The 21,722-nt window shown below is 41.7% G+C and overlaps 1 protein-coding gene across 1 annotated transcript in view; it reads left to right on the top strand.

The window, feature by feature from the left end:
- Positions 1-7,310: 7,310 nt before the first annotated feature.
- Positions 7,311-21,722, top strand: part of LOC108522075 (amine oxidase [flavin-containing] B) — a gene marked incomplete at its 3' end in the record, with an annotated part of 107,879 nt that continues 93,467 nt past the window's right edge. The window contains 1 exon segment of the mRNA XM_017862181.1: positions 7,311-7,529. Coding sequence (XP_017717670.1) covers positions 7,484-7,529 — 46 coding nt within the window.

Genomic DNA, 21,722 nt, shown 5'->3' on the forward strand with positions numbered 1-21,722 from the left:
TTAAAATAAAACTTATGGAGAAATGACAATCTCCATCTTTTCCTCAAGGATTTGAGCTGCTCCTTTTAATTACATGATAAATTTCTATATGCAATTGAATCAATTTCTTTAATTTCCTATCTGTTGAGTATTTTGTCTATTCATGAACTGATGCCACTCTGCTTTAGTCATAGAAGCTTTAAAATATGTTTTACAGGCATCCGTTGTTTATGGATTGGATAATTAATATTGTCAAAATGTTCATACTACCCAAAGTGATGTATAGATGCGAGGAATCCCAATGANTTAATTACATGATAAATTTCTATATGCAATTGAATCAATTTCTTTAATTTCCTATCTGTTGAGTATTTTGTCTATTCATGAACTGATGCCACTCTGCTTTAGTCATAGAAGCTTTAAAATATGTTTTACAGGCATCCGTTGTTTATGGATTGGATAATTAATATTGTCAAAATGTTCATACTACCCAAAGTGATGTATAGATGCGAGGAATCCCAATGACATTTTCAAAGAAATAGAATAAATGATCCTAAAATTCATATGGAACCACAAAAGACCCGAATTGCCAAAACAACCTTGAGAAAGAAGAACAAAGCTGGAGGAATCACGCTTCCGGGTTTCAAACTATGTTGCAAAGCTATAGTAATCAAAACAGTATGTTACTAGCATAAAAACAGACACACAGACCAATGAAACACAGAAGAGAGCCCAAAAATAAACCCAGGCATATATGGTCAATTAATCTTTGACAAAAGTGCTAAGAAAACACAATCAGGAAAGAACAGTCTCTTCAATAAATGGTGTTGAGAAAATTGGGTATTCACATGCAAAATAATGAAATTGTACCCTTATCATGCACTGTATACAAAAATTAACTGAAAAAGGAATATAGACTTAATTAAATATAAGACCTGAAACCATAAAACACCTAGAAGGAAACAGGAAGAAAAAAAAACTCCTTGACATTGATCTTGGCAGTCTTTCGTTGTTGTTGTTGTTGTTTTTTGGATATGACACCAAAAGCACAGGCAACAAAATAAAAAATAAACAAGAGGACTACATCAAACTAAGAAGTTTCTGCACAGCAAAGGAAACAATCAACACAATGAAAAGGCAACTATGAAATGAGATAAAGTATTAGCAAATCATATATCTGATAAAAGGCTAGTATCCAAAATATAAAAGGAACTCATACAACTCAATAGCAAAAAATAATAATAATAATAATCAAATAACTCAATTAAAAAATGAGCAAAGGACCTGAATAGACATTTCTCCACATAAAACATACAAAAAGCCAATAGACACCTGAAAGAGTGCTCAACATCACTAATCATGAGTGAAATGTGAGTCAAAACTACAATGAAATATCACCTTATGCACTATTATAAAAAGAGAGAGAAAGAGAGATAAGTATTGGTGAGGATGTGGAGAAAATGGAACCCTTGTACACTGTTGGTGGGTTGGTGGAAATTTCCACCACAACTGATATGGTGGTTTCTCAAAAAAAAAAAAAAAAAAAAACAAAAAACAAAAATAGAACTGATATACAACCCATATAACCATACAAACCCTTTGTATATATTCCAGGTATATATACAAAGGAAACGAAATCAGTATGTTGAAGAGAGATATGTAATCTCATGTTCATTGCAGCATTATTTACAATAGCCAACACATGGAATCAACCTAAGTATCCATCAACAGATGAATGGATAAAGAAAATATATATACACAATGGAATGCTATTCAGCCATAACAAGGAATAAAATCCTGCCATTTGTGACAACATGGATGAGAAACTATAGTACATTATGCTAAAATGAAGTAAGACATACAGAAAAAGACAAATACTGCATAATCTCATTTATATGTGGAATCTAAAAAAAGTCAAACTCATAGAAACAGAGTCGCCACTGCCAGAAACTCGGGGATGGGAAAATGAGATGTTGGTCAAAGGATACAAACTTTCAGATATAAGAATACCTCCTGCACATTTCCCAGGTAATCCAGGCTGTGACAGTCTCTTGGATTTTGGTTGATTTGTGAGCACAGAATCCTCAGTTCTGTGGGAGTAGACACGTTACCCTCAGCCATAGGCTTTAACTTCCTGTAGTGTCTCTAATTTGCCCTCTCCCATACAAATGAATACTTTGTTTCAATCATTCATAAAAATTGATTTTCTATTACATAGAAGAGTTTAAGTTAATGCAAGTCCAAGCTATGAGCATCATTTTGTAACGTATAACTCTCCCAGCCAGGAATATGTCTTACTACAGTAGCCATCTATAAGAAGAGCTACTTTTCTTATCTGATTACCCATAGTTACCAGTATCTTGATTGCAATCATCATCAGGAGTCTACATGACATAAATATCTATTTTATAATAAAACATGCAGAGATTATTTAACTCAAGGCTACATAAATGTAACCAAATAATTGATTCTGCATCAGTGAGCTTACACTATGAAGTTAGAATTATATAAAGCAGAAAAATTCATTCAAAATAACTCTGTTCAACAACCAATAATTAGTATTCAGACCCTAATATTTATTTCTAATTTCCTTTTTACTAAAAGAATTGGTGAAAATCCTTGACCCAATGTTCTTGAGAAATGTTTGTTCTGATTTTCTCTCCTTCTTGATCAGAATTTTTGCTATTTGACTTTCCTCTGTGTGCCATACAGTTCTTTTCATGTCATCTATTCTGATACATCATTCCTTGTTTAGGGCCCCATGTATGAGTTGTAGAAGTATTCTTTTCGTTTTTTTAATTTATTTTCTTAGAGATGAGGTCTCACTATATTGCCCAGGCTTGTCTCAAACTCCTGAGCTCAAGCAATCTGCCAACATCAGCCTCCCAAAGTGCTAGGATTACAGGCATGAGCCACCATACCCTGCCAAGTTGTAGAAATATTCTTAGTCTTGACATCAGTCATCGTAAAAAAATTCACTTTGGGTGCAGATTGCTTAGCACTTATAATGCAAATAAGGTCTTGTTTTTCTTCAACATGCTCTACAGCATGTTTGGGGATGACCTCTATCTTTCTGAAGACTTGTGGATTGATGTCTCCGTCTGACTTTGTATGTTCTGGGGACAACCCCTCCGTAATGTGCCCCTATGTTCCCTGTCCTGCCCATACTATGACAATGGTGCCATAGAAAAAGGGCCTTATTCTGGTTCTTTGGGAAGTAAGAGTCATTTCTCTGTCTGGCTCAGTCTTGTCTCTATAAGCCAGCTCAGCACCTCCACATGGTTGTTGGTCAATTGAGGTGAGTTGTGAATGCCCACCTGTCATTTGACTTGTTCCCTGCCAACTTTACTTTGATCAAATACCTGACCAGTCCCTGGCTCTGGGGTAGGTCTTTCCTTTGGCATCTTAAACCAGCCTGTGGACTTTTGAGTTGGGCCTAGATTCTGTAGCCCGTTTTCCTGTGAAAGGCCTTGACTTGAATTGAAATGATTGAAGCTGGGCTCCTCCAACTTTTGTACTGCCTGAGGATGTGTGATCCCCCCTAAACAAGTCCTTGGGTCCAAAAACAAGGTCTTGCTCCATTGAAAGGCCCCCTACCACCTTCTCATTGCCCTCAAGGGAAAGATTTGGATGCACTCAGATTAGGATCCAAGCTGATGATGAACACTGCACTGGGCAGAACCAGGAGCCCTATAACACTTCCAATTTAACATTATTAAAAAACCATCCTGGCTGAAACGGCTGACCCTTTCATCACTTTATTCCTCTACATGTGTTTTAAAAGATTAACGGAGTCATTGTGGAAAAAATGGAAAGCTCTGAAGAATCTAATTTTAAAACAAATTTTCTATCCCCTGTCAAGCTTCCAGCATTTAAAAAGGTAAAATNAAAAAGGCAAAATGTACAACTTAGATAATATCTGGTTAACTCTGTTCTGCACAGCCTACTTCTTTATTGAAACCGCCTGTGGCATCATGAGACATTCGCTGAAATATCCGTTAATGAAAAGCTGGACAGTAAGAAGGAAGTAATAAGAACATTTTATCTCTTTGGGAGTCTTCTAATAAAAAAATGAAAGGAAAGTAAGTTCATTTTAATTGATGAAAGAGACATAGATTTCATCAAGTTGAAAAGGCAAACAAATACTGCTGGGGCAAACTGCACTCCTCTGCGCTTTTTGGTTAGAGCTGTTGAGTACTGCTCCATTGGAACATGAATTGGGTTTATTGTAATGGTCTGTTTCCATATTTAGTTTTCTCAGAATTCACATTGTGTCTTATTTATAATGTCATATGCCTAATGATGAACACAATGTCTGACACAGAGTTGTTGCTCAATAAATTATTCTTGAATGGATGAATAAAAGATCATGCATTATCCCTTCCTGCAGGAATTGATTATCTAGTTGGGAGGGGAAGACACAAACATACACAAAAATAAGTGATGATTCCTATCATTGTATTTATTGTTAATTGTCTAAGGTTATCATCATATTCTTCACTATTAATTTTGTGGTATTTGTGATGTCATAAAAGTAGCCAAAGATGTTCTTTATACCTTAGCCTGTGTATGTTTCTTCCACTATTCCAGCCTCAGGCTTGCCTCTCAATTTAGCACTTGCTGATCAGTCTGCCTGGAGTGCTTATCTTCCTCAGTAGTTAATTAACTCCTATTCATCTTCCAAGCCCCAGTAGAAATGTCATTTCCTCCTGGAGGTCCTCCATGATTGCCTGGGCTGGGTTATTGAGTCCTGCTTTATATTCCAGGGCAATATTCAGAATTATGCTTGTGATCACTCTTCCTGTATGTCTTCCCTGACAGCGCATGAGCCCCATGAAGGCAGGGACAGACTCCATCCTTTTCATCTCTTCTCCAGGGCTCAGCATAGCAGGTGTTTAATAAATGCCAGTAAAATGAATGGACACTTTCTTACAAAGAGCACCTTGAAATAGGCAAGGGGCTCTAGAGCATGGAGCTGGTTCTCAAAATGATGGGGAGGCAGAGGCCTGTAATAGAGAATGTGATCAAGTGTGTGGTCCATAGACTAGCAGCACTGACATCACCTGGAGCTTATTAGAAATGTGTCTTCTCAGACCCCACCCAAAACCTGGGTGATTTGTATGCACGTTCAAGTTTGAAAAGTCCTGCTTTTCATCTGGCCACACAACGCAGATGGAGAAGACAGACCTCGGGAATTATCCCACCTAAGAGACTGAGGGCCCTGAGTGGATCTGGATGATTGCCTGTATGTGGGGACAACAGGTGGCTGCTGTTTTTCCTATGACCAAGTCCTGGGGTCTAATTCAATCCCCCTGCCACCCCTTTTAAAATATACCTCATGGAGCACAAGGTAACTGATTACCTTCGTTTGGGGAAAATGTTTGCTAATGAATTTTCTCCAGATACTGTGGAACTGTGTGGTTCCTCTCCTGGCCTCATTGCCAGTTGGACATAGAGAAGGGATTATCAGTCTGCCTTTTATTCAAAGTCTTAGATTCCCAGACCCCTGGCTGACTTGCACTGTTGGAACTAAGCAAAAGAGATTCCAAGAAGATTCCACAAGGATCTCATGTTAGTCCATTTTGTGCTGCTAGTACAGAATCCCTAAGGGGGTAAATTTACATGGAAGAGAAATTTATTATATCACGGTTCTAGAGTCTGCAAATTCCAAGACTGAGAGGCTGGCATCTGGCAAGGGCCTTCCCAATGTGTCATCCCTTGGCAGAAGGGCAATGAGGGGTTAGAAGGAGTAAGAGGTCAAATTCACTGTCTCAAACCCTTTTTATAGTGGCATTAATCCATTCATGAGGGTGGAACCCTTGGAACCTAAACATGTCCTGACACTGTTGCATTGAGGATTGAGTTTCCAACATGTGGACTTTGGGGGACACATTCAAACCATAGCAGATCCTCTCCATTCATCCTACCTCACCTGGCACGTAATTCACTTGCAGGCTAGGTGAGGAGACAGAGTATTCACAGCCAAGAAGCCCACAGCTTCAGGGACCTGTGGACAGAGGTGGACCAGATAGGGGATGGCAAGGAGGAGGTCAGCACAAATTGTCTGCAGGGTGAGGCAGCTTCATTCTCTGCAGTGGGGACATGAGGTAGGGATCGGGGTTCAGGGACAAGGTCTGACTGTTTTATACCAAAGCAGGACAGATGGAAGTCAGAGGTGGATGAAGACTTTTCCTGTCACCTGTGACTCAGTCACAGAAGTACCCAAACTGTCTTCTGATCTGAGGACAGCAGAAGCTCGAGATACCTTGGTAGCAGGTAGATACAGGGAATGGTGTAGGATGAGACAGAGGTTTGCTTCAGTTTCTCATCAAATTCCCCAGATCTGAAGCCAGTCCCTCTCAGGCCTGAACAGAAGCACTTCACCTGTTTATTTCTTGAAAAGCCACCCTATGTTGCTTCTTCCCACTTTTAATTTTCAGAGGTGGCTTTCCTACTGTCCAGAAGAAATAAACTTCTGTTTTCCCTGGAGTCACCTTAGCTTAAACCCCTATAATCTTGTTGAATCATCCCTATGTTTGGCTAAAACAGGCTCCTCAGACCCACCTTCCAGGGTCACACAGATAACTTGGCTCGCTGCTTCTGGGGGCTCTGAATCCCACACTGCCCATCCAAGACCTCTTCCCTGCTGCCACCAGTCTCCTGGGGTCTAGCCTGAACAGCTTCCACCAAGGACACACTGCATTGCTTCAGAGTGTATTTAAGGTGCGGCATTTGCGATGCTAGTGAGGAGCCTTCCTGACTTAATCACGCAGGGGGAGTGGGGAAAGAAGTGGGTATTTGGAAGGAAGGTGAGGTGGGCTGGGAATGCCAAGAAATGATAGTACTGTGTGGTGAATCGAAGTGGGTCTTGGAATCTTCCTAGCTTTTCTTTTCTTTTTTTCTTTCTGACTTTTTATCTTATGTTGTCACTCACTATGTTTTGCTTTCCGCATCTGCAAAATGGATTGTTGTAAGCTTGAACAGGAATCATGCATAAAGTGCTGAGCACAGTGTCTGGTACTTTGAAACCACCCAGTGGAAGTTTCTTATTATTTGCCCTACACCCAAGGAATAATTCGGGCCCTGAAGGAAGACACCCCAATTTGCCATCTTCCCAGCCGCCAAGCTTGATAGTGCACTAGGGAGGGTGATGAGAAAATACCGTGCAGAAGGCTGAGGAGTGGGGATTCTGGGGCGGGACTCTTCGAGGTCCTAAGTGACCTCTCCGCCCAGGCACCCGCCCTCCCCGGGCCTGGGCGGCAGAGCTGCGGGCGGGGACGGTGGCCCAGCGCTGCACCCGGCCTGCGCGTAGGCGGGCGGGCGGGGCTGCGCGTCCGGGCTCCCGGGGCGGGTAATATAGCTGCTTGCCGAGGCGCTGGTGCGCGGGGGCAGCGCGCGGCAGGCCGGCGGGCAGGCGGGCGGGCTGGCTGGCAGGCAGGACTGGGATCGAGGCCCAGAAACCGGAGCAGCGGGCAGCAGGGAGGCCTGAAACGGGGCGAGCGCCATGAGCAACAAATGCGACGTGGTCGTGGTGGGGGGCGGCATCTCAGGTTAGTCGCGGCTGTGCGCCCTCCTTCCTCTTCACGCGCTCGGACAGGTGGCTGCCTGGGGGAGACGCGGGGGGCGGCCGTGGGGCAGGGGCTGATCCTGCAGTCCCCAGACTCTCCATGCACGGGCGGGGCTCTAGTGGGTCCGGAGTGCCGTGCACTGAACCCTCCTTTGGGGGCAATTTTGGGTGCGTTCCTCGGACCCAGAGGCCAGAGGCTGGAAGCCTGTTGCACCTCTGGGGCCAGACTTTGAACTTCTCCCCCAGAAGGCTGCTGGGCCTTCGCTTGCTGGAGTTTTCCAAGCCAGGGAAAAGGGGTGGGGAGGTGGCACAAAGGTCAGTCATTTGCTCCAACTTGACCTGGACACTCCACACCCTCGCTTGGAGCAAGCATGCACCGCATGGTGGTGTTGTCCTGGCATCGGGAAAACGACCTTGAACAGAAGAGGTTGGAGCCTGGCCAATCGATTGCCAAAGACTTTCCAGGCCCTCCTGATTCTTTGAGATTCTGTGATTGTTATGGATCTAACCTGAGGCTGCAGTGCCTTTTTGGCAAATGCCTGTTTTCCTCCTATCCCTTTCCCACCCCCACTCCACCCCACCCCACTCCTAGTGCGGGGTGGCCAAACGGCAGCTTTGCTCTCTGGCCTAGCCCATATTTGGCAAAGATGGGAACAGACACTAACCCCTCAGCCACAGGGGGCTGTGTACATACCAAGGGCACCGAAAATAGAAGCCAGAAGAAGGGATGGGGGTAGTGGGGGCACACACCCTCTGTGGAGGATCTGGCAGATCCTATGGGATGGGGTCAATGGGAATCAACAATGCTCTCAGTACAGCCTGTTTAATGGCCCCCTGGGCATGCTTTGGCCCACCTCGTAACGCTGCCTAGTACTTGAGCCGTAATTAGGACACCTCCAGACCCGTGGATGTGGTGTCTAAGACTTGCCTTAAGGAATTCTCAAGTAGCTTTCGGGAAGTAGGGGTTGGCCTTGCTCCCTGCCAGGAAGGAGGGCAGGGCAGAGTTGTTCTGATTCTCCTGTGGCTGGAGAAAAAACCAAGGCATTGGGTGTTTGGTGCTGACCGTGGTCCCGTCCTCCTGCCTCTGCTCCAGCCTTCCTCCCCTTTGGGTGGGATCTCAGGCTACCATGTCTGTCTAGCAGGCTCAGGTGAGCTCACCCATGCCAGGCCCTGTGCCTGGTGTTGCAGGTACATAGATGCGTAATCACAACATGCTGAGGTTGGCCAAGGCTGTGTATAAATTCAGTTTTCTTTCAGCGTTTTTGACATCTTCTCTCCTAGAGGAACTTGGACTTAAAAGCATACCTACTTAGGTGTTTTAGAAAATATTACTAAGTGCCTCTTGATGCTGCCTTGCATAGCACCCCATCTTACGGAAGCTGAAGTTTCTCTTTTCAGGCCCCCAAAGTCATTTTCTTACTAAAGTATGCCTAATGGGTTCAGATGTTTCTATTTTCCCTTCATGATTTGTCCCTTTCTGATTCATACTCCAAGCCTTCAGGTTCAATCACATGACTCATGTTAGACTCATCTGGAAAAGGTAGATAAAGGTTTAGCTATTTTTGCAAGCAATGGTGAAACCTCTGCGTTCATCCTCCCAAACTCTGATCAAAACAAGGTACTGATGAGTAGATCTGACTGTTCTCAAGAACATTCCACGGAATAGGCATTGTTCTAAGAACCAAAAAAGCAGGCTTCCAAAGCCCAGTCTTACTCAATTGCTTCATCTGCTACATGGGGATAACACCAATTAGTCACTGCTAGATTATAGGGCAAGTGAAACAATGTGAGTGAAATAGCATTGACGAGTCTGAAATATGGCACAAGCTCCTCAAGAGTTTTACCCATTTATTCAGACAATAGGAATTGAGGGAGGCTGTGTAGGGGTTTCAAAAATGGATCATACTGTTCTTGCCCCAGAAGACTTGTCAATTCAAGAAGGGAGACGGGATACTCACAATACAAGGTAGAAGGTGGTGCGTGCCATGGGAGGGGTCCATTCATTGATTCATCATTCATTCAATGAACATTTACTTCCTGTTCCACATTTTGTCCCAAAAGGAATGAAAGATGATTTATACAGGGCCATTGTTCCTGGGACCCTCACAAGCTGATGTGGGAGACAGTCAAGAATAATTACTACTCTTTGGCCTATGACAGGTGCTTTAGTAGTGCACATAAAAAGTTCTAGGGAAGGTGATTGGAGAGAACATCAAACTCTGAGAAAATCTGAGAAGAACTCACAGAGTTGGTGGCATCTGAACTGTGTCTAAAGGGATGAATATGAATTCACCAGGAGACTAGATGAAGAAAGCATTTTTAAACTAAAGAGCAGCTTGTACAAAACCACAGAAAGAACTGTGAGAGAACATGGCAACGTGTAGGAGAACTTAAGAGCTTCATTGTGGAGAGTTGCCAGAGGGGTCTGGTGGGAGAGAAAGCTAGAAAAGTCAGTTGGGATGAATTGTGGGGAGGCTTGTATGTCAGAAAGGTTTAGGTCTTTCTGTGAACAATGAATGGCATTGATGATTTTTTATTCACAGAGCGCCATGCATGAAATGGTGTGTGTCATATCTGGTGGTGATATTAGCAAAAAGGGGATATGAAGAAGAGGGAGAGAAGGTTTTGGGAATAGATAGGACATCTAGAGTTGGGGGTTCTGGGAGGACACCCAGGGAGAGAAATCTAGCAGTTGGAACGAAATTGGGGTTACAAATGTGTACGATGGAGGTTTTAGTAGATGAAATGGCCAAAATCGAGAGTGTAGTGTGTAGAATTTTCGAGTTAGTAGGTGACCAATACAATGATTTACGTTTTAAAGTCTCTGGATTTGACTCTGGGTTCTAAACTTTGTTAATTATTAAACTTGCGACATTCTGGCCATTCCCTGATAATTTTTAAAGCTGTCAGCAAATTTTAATCACTCCCTTTGGAATAAACAGAGACGTACTGGGAGGATAGCTGGTTAATACATAACTTTCTTTCTTGATGTTTTAAAAGTTCCAAGATAGTCGTAGACTAACTTTTTAGAAATGTGTATGGTGTATAAATGAGTATTCACTGAAATCTCTTTTACCCAAGGGGCAGGTCATCTCCAGAGACTTGGCAGAGCAATGACATCTCCCACATGAAACTGGACAGCAGCATGTTGCATCTGTCCCCCATCTCTCAGTTTTAGTGTTTGGGTTGGTGGAACCATGGAAACTATCTTCTGCAATTCTGGAATAGCTCTTGTTCAATCCCCAAAATAAAAGCTAAAAAAGGCAACTTGAAGCAGAAACAAGAAAGTTTTGGCCAGGCTTGGGAGAGGAGATTTGGTCGTTTGAGGGTGGCAGGCACTTGTTTGAGATCCCTGGAAATGTTGGAACCAGACTTCCAAATTGTAACCAACACCTGGCAGGTGATATTTGTGGCAGGGAGAGCAAGCCTGGCTGTAGGCTAGTGGTACCAGCTTTGGCAGGGAATGTCAGAGATGGCTCAGAAAGGGTCATGAGTTGAGGTGTGTGGTGGGCAGATGTGGCCCATGTGTTAATGGCAAAGCCTCTTTCTCACCTTTGGTGAAGAAAAATGGAGAACTTCCCTGGGCTCCTGTAACCCACTTGAATGTCCCAAAAAATAATAATTATACGGATGTGCCTGGAAATTTGTATATCCTAGTCAAGGAAAGAATAGACAGAGGTAATACAGCAATATTAAAAGAACATAGGATTCAACTTGGAGGGCTGAGACGGGAGGATTGCTTGAGCCCAGGAGTTCGAGACCAGCCCTGGCAACATAATGAGACATGTCTCTACACACACACGTGCACACGCACACACACACATGCACACACACACACACACACACGCACACACACAAAGCTGGGTAAAGAGGAGTGCACCTGGAGCCCCAGCAACTCTGGAGGCTGAAGTGAGAGGATTGCTTGAGCCCAGGAGTTCGAGGCTGCAGTGATCTGTGATCATGCCATTATACTCAAGCGTGGGCCACAGACGAAGACTGTCTATAAAAAAAGCTGGGGGGGCGGGTAGAATAGGTTTTAGTGTCAAACAAACTAGTTATGAATCTCATTTCCTATGCTTACGTATATGGAACCTTAAAAGGTATACAACCTCCCAGTATTTCAGCTGCCTCATCTTTAAAATGAGACTCATAATGCCTTCCTGGACGACTTGTTTCAAGGATTGGAAAGAATGCACATGTAGGACCATAAACAGTGATCACTTCAGCTTTGGCTTATAGGTGCCTTACGCTACCTTTTTGGAAATATATCCTTGTTTGTCTTGTAGAGTTTTCAATCTAAGGGAGCAAAAACAGGCATTTCTGTATAATCACTTCTTTTCACCAACCAATAATTTTTCTGGATGTGCAGCATAGATAAGGTGGCAACAGGACGCCATGTATACTTGTAGGCATCAGGAGAGACTTGCCTGGCTTCAGCCTCATCCTGACACAGTCCATTCCTTTATCCCCCCACAAGGGGCCTGAGGAACTCAGGCTCACTTTGGGCTGTGAGACCCTCTAGGTTCTGCATCAGGAGAAATTCTGGAAGCCTTAGATCTGTACTTCAGCCTCACCTCAACCTGGCTGTTATTCCAATTCTGATCTGGTCTTCATTAAAGCCACTTGTTTCCTGTCTTAACTACAATAGACGATAAATGCATTCATAACAAATGATATTATTTATTTAATAGTATTTAATAATAAACGATAAAAAGGTAGCATATCAAGCATTGTCTACATGCTGTGCAAGGTGTTAGGAGCTTGATTAGAAAGACAAAAGCTCTGTGAAGGTTAAGAATGGCAAAGCCTTTTTCTTTCTGCTTGATTCTAACACCCCTGGTACACAGTGATGGGGCCGGTTGGTGGGCTGTGTGAGCAGAGCCAGTTGCCATTAGAGTCACAATTTCTGGCCCTCACGTGTCCTCAGAAGTCACCAGGGCAGGCTTAAGACTTGGCTTGGCCATTGACAATGGCTACAATTTCCTTCTGTTCTGACTGGGTATTGAGGTCTAGGCTCCCTGCCATACATACGGGGCAGTGCTACGTAAAGCCTAGGGATTAAGAGCATGGTGTCTACCCTGGTTCCACCAGTAACTAGCTGTGCCACCTTGGGCAAAATAGTTAACCTTCCCATGCCATAGTTTTCTCATTTGGAAATGGGGATAATAATGGCATCTATTTCATAAAGTGGCTGAGAGGATTAAAGGAGAAAATACATGTAAAGTGCTTGGAATGTGGCTTGGCATTTGGCAGGCACAAATTAGATATTGATTATTATTGTTCATCAGGCTGACAAAATGTCTGCTAGCAACTAGTGGTCTGAAGTGCCAGTGTGCCAGCTTCCTCACCGTCAAACTTTGGGTTGAGGAAGTGGTTTGTGGCTGTGCATGTGAATGCACTGACACACACACACGCGCGCACACGTGCACGCACGCTCAGGGAACATTAGCCTGTAACAGGGATTCTGCTTCCAAGCCCTGTTTTCTTGGCTTGTATATGATTTACTAACACAGATGATGTGAGAAAGTCAGCAGCTTAATTTAAACAAAGTTTTAACTCTAATTATTTTAATATATATTTTAAGAGATAAATATGTCAGAAACCATAAACGTAAAACATTCTTATACGAACGGGAAGGAAGATCACACAGCTGTTAAACACAAGGGCACTGGAGGCCTGGGACTTGGGTTCAAATCCCATCTGTTCCCCTAAATGTGGAGCTTTGGCAATAGGGGTGGCAATAGTAACAGTGGTTAGTTTTTTTGTGGAGTTCAATTACGGATGATTTTCATTTTTTTTCCATTTTCTGTCATTTGCAGATATTCACAACAAATATGTATTATTTCTGCAACTCATGTTTCCAGAAACACCATACTCTTCTCTCTCTAAAAAAATTCCTCAAAGTATAAATCACCAAGATGGAATGTGACTGCATCTTTCATTTATATCAGTGGCCTTTCTTCTTAAAATATTTGAGGAAATTTTGTTATTAATAAATCTGGTTATTATCCAGGCATGGTGGCTCAAGCTTGTAATCTCAGCACTTTGGAAGGCCAAGGTGGGTGGATCGCTTGAGGTCAGGAGTTCAAGACCAGCCTGAACAACATGGTGAAACCCCGTCTCTACTAAAAATACAAAAAATTAGCCAGGTATGGTGGCGCACGCCTCTAGTCCCGAGCTACTTGGGAGGCTGAGGCAGGAGAATCACTTGGACCCGGGAGGCGGAGGTTACAGTGAGCCGAGATTGTGCCACTGCACGCCAACCTGGGCCACAGAGTGAGACTCTGTCTCAATAAATAAATAAATAAATAAATAAATAAATAAATAAATGTGGTTATTAATTCTTCAATTTATCCTTCTGCAAAAGATGCCCTGCTAGATATCAAAAGCCCTTTCAAAGAGCTTGTCTCTTCAATTTGTCTTGGTACTTCTTCAGCCAAGTTTCTTCAATTTGTCTTGGTTCTTCAAAAGTGGGGGAATGTTCCTGGGCTAACTCCTACAATTCTCAATAAACGTTAACTTTGTTATTTGTACAAGTCGCTGGGCAGTATTGAATTGAGGGCACCCTGGAATCATGCAAGATCGAATACCCTTGTAGGGTGCAAAAGTGAGCCAAATTGAGGGGCCACGTTCAGGTGTAATATGTGACCGAAGAATGAGTGTTTTTAGCCCCACAAGAGAATGCTTTGGAAATTTGCTCAGGTTAAATATGTACCATTATGCTTTTGCAAGGATCTCATTTGCTGGGCTTAATTTATTAGTAATGTGTCTGCATAAAAGTTGTTATTTCCCCTAAGAGGAGGCCACAATGGTATAAATTTCCTTCCTGATTTTGAATATTCAAGGAACAAACTTAGAAGACCAAGCTAAAAAATGCTTTGCTTTAATAGAATCATTGGTGACTGAAGATGGAAACATCTTTAGAGTTTTACACACTAGTTAAGATCGCCTGGTTTTACATCCAAGAAAAAGCACATTTAGAGAGGGAAAAGGGCTGGCTCCAGACCTCACAGCCACTTCTTTTGAATAAAATTACTGTCCTGGAGGATGAACCCTCAGCCTTAGGAGAAAATGCAAACAGAAGGGCATCCTGATCAAATGGTGCCGGGTGGGAGGTTGGAATCACTAATAGTTTGAATGCACTATTTCTACTTTCTGTTTCCATGCTCACAAAATGGATCCATCTTCAGCCTCCTCCGTTAACTCAGTAAATAAAAATACAGAAAGCCAATTCCCTGTTAGCAATGTTTCCTAAGTCAGCATACATTTATTTACTGAAGGAAGGTATAGAAAAAGAGTAAGACTAAGTTCCCAGCCTCAGGAAACTTAAAATGCAGATGGAGACACAAGACTAGCACATACATGCAATAAGGAACAATTAAAATAATGTGTAATTGAATTCTGAACTGTGGAACCCAAGGACTAAGTTAGAAGAATCATTAAAGACCCCAGGAGTTGGAGAAAGTCTCATTAAGGGAGTAGAATTTAATAGGTTCTGAAGAACAGTCCAGGTTTGGGAAGGTAGAGAAGAGAGAGGCTTTAAAGATGGGAGGGATCATTTAAATCACAGGGCCAGAGACTTCAGTTATCAGGTAATATTTATATTTATAGGACAGTAGAAAGTTCAGCTTGTCTAGAATAAAAGGATGGGGAGACATGGGAAAGAAAGTTAGTAGGAGTGGGGCAGGATCCAAAAGTGAGTGATTGAAAAAGCGAAAAGTTAGGTTTTTCCCGCTGTGGGAAATAGGAAGGCATTGACAGTTTATGCTATAAAGATAGGGTGGACGGTTGTGTGCCTGACAACCAGGGAAGCCAAGACATGGATAGAAATTCAGGAACAGGTTGAGAGGTGATCAGCTGATTATAATGTATTGGATTATTCTGAATGCCCAAGGGAGGTTTCAAGAGCAATGGAGATAGAAAGAAGGCAAGAATGAGTAGAAGGAGGTCTCCAAAGATGCACTTTGCTTTCTTCACTGTCTTGCTGGCAGCCTATCCAGAAAAGAAGTACCACAAACAATAATTAGTTGTAATTTAATGAAGTTGTAGGCACTCCATAAAACATTCACCACTGTTACTGTTGCCACCTATATTTTCTTTATGCAAACTTCCCTCCAAAGTTTTCTCATTGGGATTGAAGGACATGACTGTCTTTACATTTTCTCTTCTTTAAAAAACTAAAAACAGAGATTTTCTTCCCAAGGGCTATGTGGCCCAGTTTACTAAATGATAAAACGTATATCTCTGGCAATCTCAAACACAAAGTGAGTAGTTCATCTTATTTGTTATATAAAAACTGTCAGCCGGGTGCAGTGGCTCACACCTGTAATCCCAGCACTTTGGGAGGCCGAGGAGGGCGGATCACGAGGTCAGGAGATAGAGACCATCGTGGCCAATGTGATGAAACCCCGTCTCTACTAAAAGTACAAAAATTAGCTGGGCGTGGTAGCGCGCACCTGTAGTCCCAGCTACTTGGGAGGCTGAGGCAGGAGAATCACTTGAACCCGGGAGGCGAAGGTTTCAGTGAGCCGAGATGGCGCCACTGCACTCCAGCCTGGCGACAGAGCAAGACTCCATCTCAAAAACAAACAAACAAACAAACAAGAGCAAGAAAACCTGTCATTTAAATCTTTTGTTTTGTGAGAGGGGGGCACCACCAGCCAACATCTTCAGGTAGGTCTGACCTTTCAAATGTTAGTCATCTTACCATAGTCTCCATTTAATGGCATCTTAAATGTCATATACTATCTAATTTCCACTTCATATCTGAAATTTGAGCTCTTGATCTTATGTTAGGCATCTCTTAGCTAGGCCGTTTTCAATTCTATTCTCTTCTTCATCAACATTTATCAGAATTACACAATGATGAAGGTGTCCTACTGAATCCTTAGTTTTATTTGCCCTCCTTCTAGCCTAAATAATCCTCTCTTTTGCTTAACCTCTCCAACATTTTTAATGATTCTTTTAATTGAATTTGGAATGCTTACTTCATATTTTGAAGTTGAGGCTACTTTTTATTCTTGTGATCCCAGTTGTGTGTGTGTATTAAATTGTGTATTGATATTACGTCTTTAAATTATATCTCACTTCTTTGGGTTATTTTCCAGCTTTCTACATTAAAGAAACAAGCTCATTGGAAGAGCTTTTGTTATCCAGCAAAGCATCTTTTTTTTAAGAAGGATAAAGTGAAGAATTAATAACCAAATTAGTTAATAACCAAAATTACTTCAAACATTTTGTAAGAAGAAAGGCACACTGATAGAAATGAAAGAAGCAATCACATTCCACATCTTGATTGATCTACAGTTTGAGGAAATTATTTTAGAGAGGTGCGACGATATTTTTAATAACATGAATGCGAAACAATAATACATGTTTATTCTTCCGAAAGATCTGTAAATTATAGACGAAAATGGCAAAAAGAAAATGAAATCATCCATAATTGAACTCCATAAAACATATTTACCACTGTTACTATTGCCACCACCATTGACTAATTATTGTTCTCTGTTATGTCAAATCTTTCTGTTGTATTTATCATGATATAGCACTTGATGTATCTCTCACGTTTATAAATTTCATTTAGCAAACAATGATTATGAATATTTTACCTATGTCTTAAATGATATTCTCTTTCAGTATAAAATATGGTATGGATTAGTTCATATGATTGTATTCTCGGTTATTATGAAATACTCTTTCATCCTATTGCTGAACATTTTGTGTTTTTTTATATCTTTTCTTGCTATTTCAACAAGCTGCTTATCGAACCTAAATTGTTGCACATTATTCTGATTGTTTCTTTAGGAAATTTCCAGAGACAAATGTTAAAACTTTTAAGGCATTTAATAATTATTAGCATAATTTGTCACCCCAGAAAGTTTTACCAACTTTACCGTTATGATGGGGAATTGTAATAATGGGAGTTCTTAGCCATTTTCAATACCAACATTTCCTCCCCACCCAACCATTCCCCAGACGGTACAGAGATAATCAAGATTCTTTACCAGTTTGCAGTTGTAATTTAATGAAGTTGTAGACACTAGAAATTAAAATATCTTCAGTTTTGTAACATTTTAGAACATTTTAGTGATGGCAAGTAAATTTTGCTCTCTGTAACATGCAGGAAAGCTGTTTTTTTTTTTTTTTTTTTTTTTTTGCAATTACTACCTTATGCCTACCATTACCTACTGGGAGCATATACTTTTATAGTACTTTTAAATTTATTGGTTACTATCTAGCCTGTGCTTCCAGAAGTTTACCATCATTAATTAGATAACTGTTGTGTTTCCATGCAGAAAAGAAAAGAAAATCGATAGCTATGTAACAAACCATTTTCTATGATTAATTATTTTTACCCATCTAGATAAAACATGAATATAGCCTTTGTTCACAGCCTATTGTAACAGCTGATCAAACAGCTGTTTCATGTTTTACATTTTAATTTCCTCTGTATTTTGCATTCAAATCCTGTGATCGAGTTTAGTTTATTTAGGAGACCCATAAGATAGAGTCGACTGTTTCAGAATAGCCCTTTTATTCTGTGCCAGTTAGTCGAAATCAAACAGACCTTGTTAAGCACCGATGATAAATACACATAAAGGCGTGCACTAAAAGAGTAGTCCTCGTTCCATCAAATGTATTTCCCTATGTCATTGTTCTGCAGGAGAGAAAAAGAAATTTGTTCATTCGTTGATTCATTCAGTCATTCAATAAGCCCTTATCGAGTGCCCTATTTACCAAACATTGGGCTAGGTGTGGGAATACACAGATGGGTAATACATGTGCCCATCTTTCAGGGGTACACCAAACAGAAGGAGGCAGATATGTAGAGGTGAATGTTCTGAGGGGTGATGGGTGCTGAGAAAGACATGCTTATCTGGATCAGATGAGACAGAGAAAAGGAGGATAGCAACTTCACCTCAAGGGCCTCAGAGGCCCTGAAGGAGGATTTGGCAATGGAATTTACTGGATAGATAACCAGGAAATTCAAATGTTCTTCTTTGAAATATAGTTTTAAGTTGTTGGAACTTAAATCTATATTCTAATATACATAGAGTGTTGAAATTTCACTTTCACTCATTGTATAGTGGATGCTATAGTAGGCTGTCCCACTACCTTCAGGACCTGCTGAGAGTGTTGGCTGCTGCTGGCTCACAGCCAAGTCCCTCTCTGAAAGTCACCCTTGACTGAAGGGAGCTGACTCACCCAGGCCTTCGTACCCTCTTGCTTCAATGCAGGACAACTCTGAAGGGCCACATTAGCCTGAGAGCTCACTGTAGGACTGATTGATTTCTCTGTTGTGATTGCATCTCTCAGTTCTACTCCTTCCTCTGCCCAATCCTACTTCCTTTCTTTCTATGTGTTGAACCCTGATAAAGCTTCTATGTGCAAACCCATCCCAGATGCTACTTACCAGGGGATCCTAAGCTAGACAGAGGATGACTGAACAGCATTTTTGCTTAGCATGTCACAAGATGTTCTAATCATGAAGCTTCAATCAGTTGAAGGGAGAAGCAATTAAAAGGCATGACCTTTCCCATGTCCTTTTCTTTTCTTTTTTCTTTTTTTTTTTTTTCGAGACAGAGTCTCACTCTGTTGCCCAGGCTGGAGTACAGTGGCACTCTTGCCTCATTGCAAGCTCCGCCTCCCAGGTTCATGCCATTCTCCTGCCTCAGTCTCCCGAGTAGCTGGGACTACAGGCGCCCACCACCATGCCTGGCTAATTTTTTGTATTTTTAGTAGAGACGGAGTTTCACCATGTTAGCCAGAATGGTCTCGATCGCCTGACCTCCTGATCCACCTGCCTTGGCCTCCCAAAGTGCTGGGATTAAAGGCATGAGCCACCGCCCATGTTCTTTAATGGCCTCCACCAAGGATGCAAGAGGCTGGTAGGGCCTGGGGAAGGTGCTTAGCCTCATCAGTTCTGGATAATCACTCTTTGGTGCCCTGAGAGCTCCCAAAGTAAGGGTGAAAGGTAGAGGTTGATCACTAAGCTGGCCCAAACACTCTCGGGGGAATCCCATTCTTCTCTTACCACTCTGTGTGCTGATTCAGAGCTGAAATTTAGAGCCTCTGATCTGGAAGTGCTCGAAATATGGATTCCTTCCTTTATTGGAGAAATCCATGGCAGTATAACCAAGAGAGAAATTATGAAACAGCCCTAATCTGTGAAGACTGGATACAGAAGGTTGGACGCTGTCCATCTTATTCCAAACCACCATTTTGGATCCAGCTCAGATTCTGGGTTCTTAGAAAAATAGTACCGTTGGCACATACCTCTATTCTTTCCCTTATCCTGTGACCATTTCATGCAGCTTCCTGTAGGATTTCTCAGAGGATGTCGAAAATGCTGAAAGTGATTATTAAAAAAATGGACAATGGAGTTCTTGATGGATAAGGGAGAAAGGGAGGTTGTGAGGGAGCAAGCTGGTTCATAGATTCAAATGGAGATGTTAATAGATTGGAGGTCTTTGTGTCATTAAAGAACATTTATATTAGAGCAGTTTGAGCAAGTGAACTAGCAAGATAGGAAATCATGATTGTGAGGGGATGTTCTATAGGGTTTTGACCTTTTGATTGTGCAACTTGGAAATAACCATTGTTTAAATGAGTTGCAACAGTTTCAATCAGCATGTCCAGAGATTTAATTTTCTATGAGTCAAAAAATGATGTAAGAGTCAGAAAAATGATTTCCTTTCATTTTATTTGATATTTACTAATCTGCTATTGTTTTTACAACAGGGTGGAAGAGACAACTATCCATTTAATCTAAGTTTAGAGATTGGCAGAAAAGTCCCTCTGTTTTATTGAGAAAGACAGGAATCATACACTTTGGGGTCCTAAAGATTCTAAGTAGGTCTCTGTTAAAATTACATGCAGGTCACTGGGGAAGCTAACCCCTCAACTGCTTATTTGCTATGTGAGTGATGTACAGCAGCGTGGGGAGGGGAACCAAAGCAAGGTGCTCAGACTATAGCAGCGCAAAGCGGCTGGGAGACAAAGGCAGGCTTTATCTCCCAGCTCATTTTCTTGAAGATGATTAGAAAAGCATAGAAAAAGTCAGAGGCTGTACAAAATTTAGCGTTATTTAAAGTCTAGTGGGAACAGCACTTTGTTCTTTTCCAAAACAAATTATAATAGAGGGAGAGAGATCTTGTCCTTCCCATACCCCATCAAACTACACTTTATGCAGCTAGACCATTAGTGTTATGACACTGCTAGCACTTTGAGAATCCTGTTCTCTGACTGAAAAAGAAAAAGCACATTGTTTATGGAAGGATCTGTAAAAGGAAATTGCGGGCTAGTCTTCAACCCTGTGATTCAGCCTCTTGTATTTACTATCTACCCGAAATCTTTGCTGGCAACATGCCATTCTATCCCTGTCTGTCTGCTACGAGGCTATCATTTAGAAAACATTAACTGAATGCCTCCTGAATGCTAAGTGCTAGAAATGAATAATCAGGTTCCAATTCAACACATTCACACACACACACACAAGAATTGATGTGAAATTACATTTTCTCTGCTTATTTATTTTCGCGCATGCACAAAATGTACTTTTAAATGAAAGAAGCCTCTCGGTGCCTTGAAAGAGCTTTGCCTTTGGACAAAGTTAGAATGGATACCAAGATCACTTTGGCTTTGCTTTCCAAGTCTCTGTCCTCTGCTAGCTTTTTAAGTTTTACTCATAGGTGGTATGATATTTCTGGCCTTATAAGGGGTATAAGTAGAATATCATAAGTGCCTTTTATGTTATCAGAAATTGGGCTGCACACAGGAACAGTCAGTGTCTGAAAGGAAATCACATGGTCCTAGTTGATAAAAGGCAGAACATCCAAAATATACCACCTGTGCCCTGCTTCTTTCCCCTTGTTCCTTTCTCTCTGATTTCATAGAGAATGTGTCCAAGGGGGAAATGAGTTTTCTGTAGATAAATCAGTCGGCCAGTCCACAGTATTGAGCTTCCAGTGGACAGGTCTGTGAAATGGGGAAAAATACAAAGAGGTTGAGATGACAGTAAGTAGGAAAGGTAAAAGCATTTTGCATGTAGAAGAAAAATCATTTGGGGTGTGCACTTGCTTTATTTCTGGGTTTTAGTTTGTGATCAGAAAACTAGCAGAAGCTGATGAAAATGGGAAAACATTTCTTTTATCCTATTGTGTTCTTTTAAAAA

The sequence above is a fragment of the Rhinopithecus bieti genome, unplaced genomic scaffold (assembly GCF_001698545.2).
Source record: "Rhinopithecus bieti isolate Rb0 unplaced genomic scaffold, ASM169854v2 scaffold_64046, whole genome shotgun sequence".
Lineage (NCBI taxonomy): Eukaryota > Metazoa > Chordata > Mammalia > Primates > Cercopithecidae > Rhinopithecus > Rhinopithecus bieti.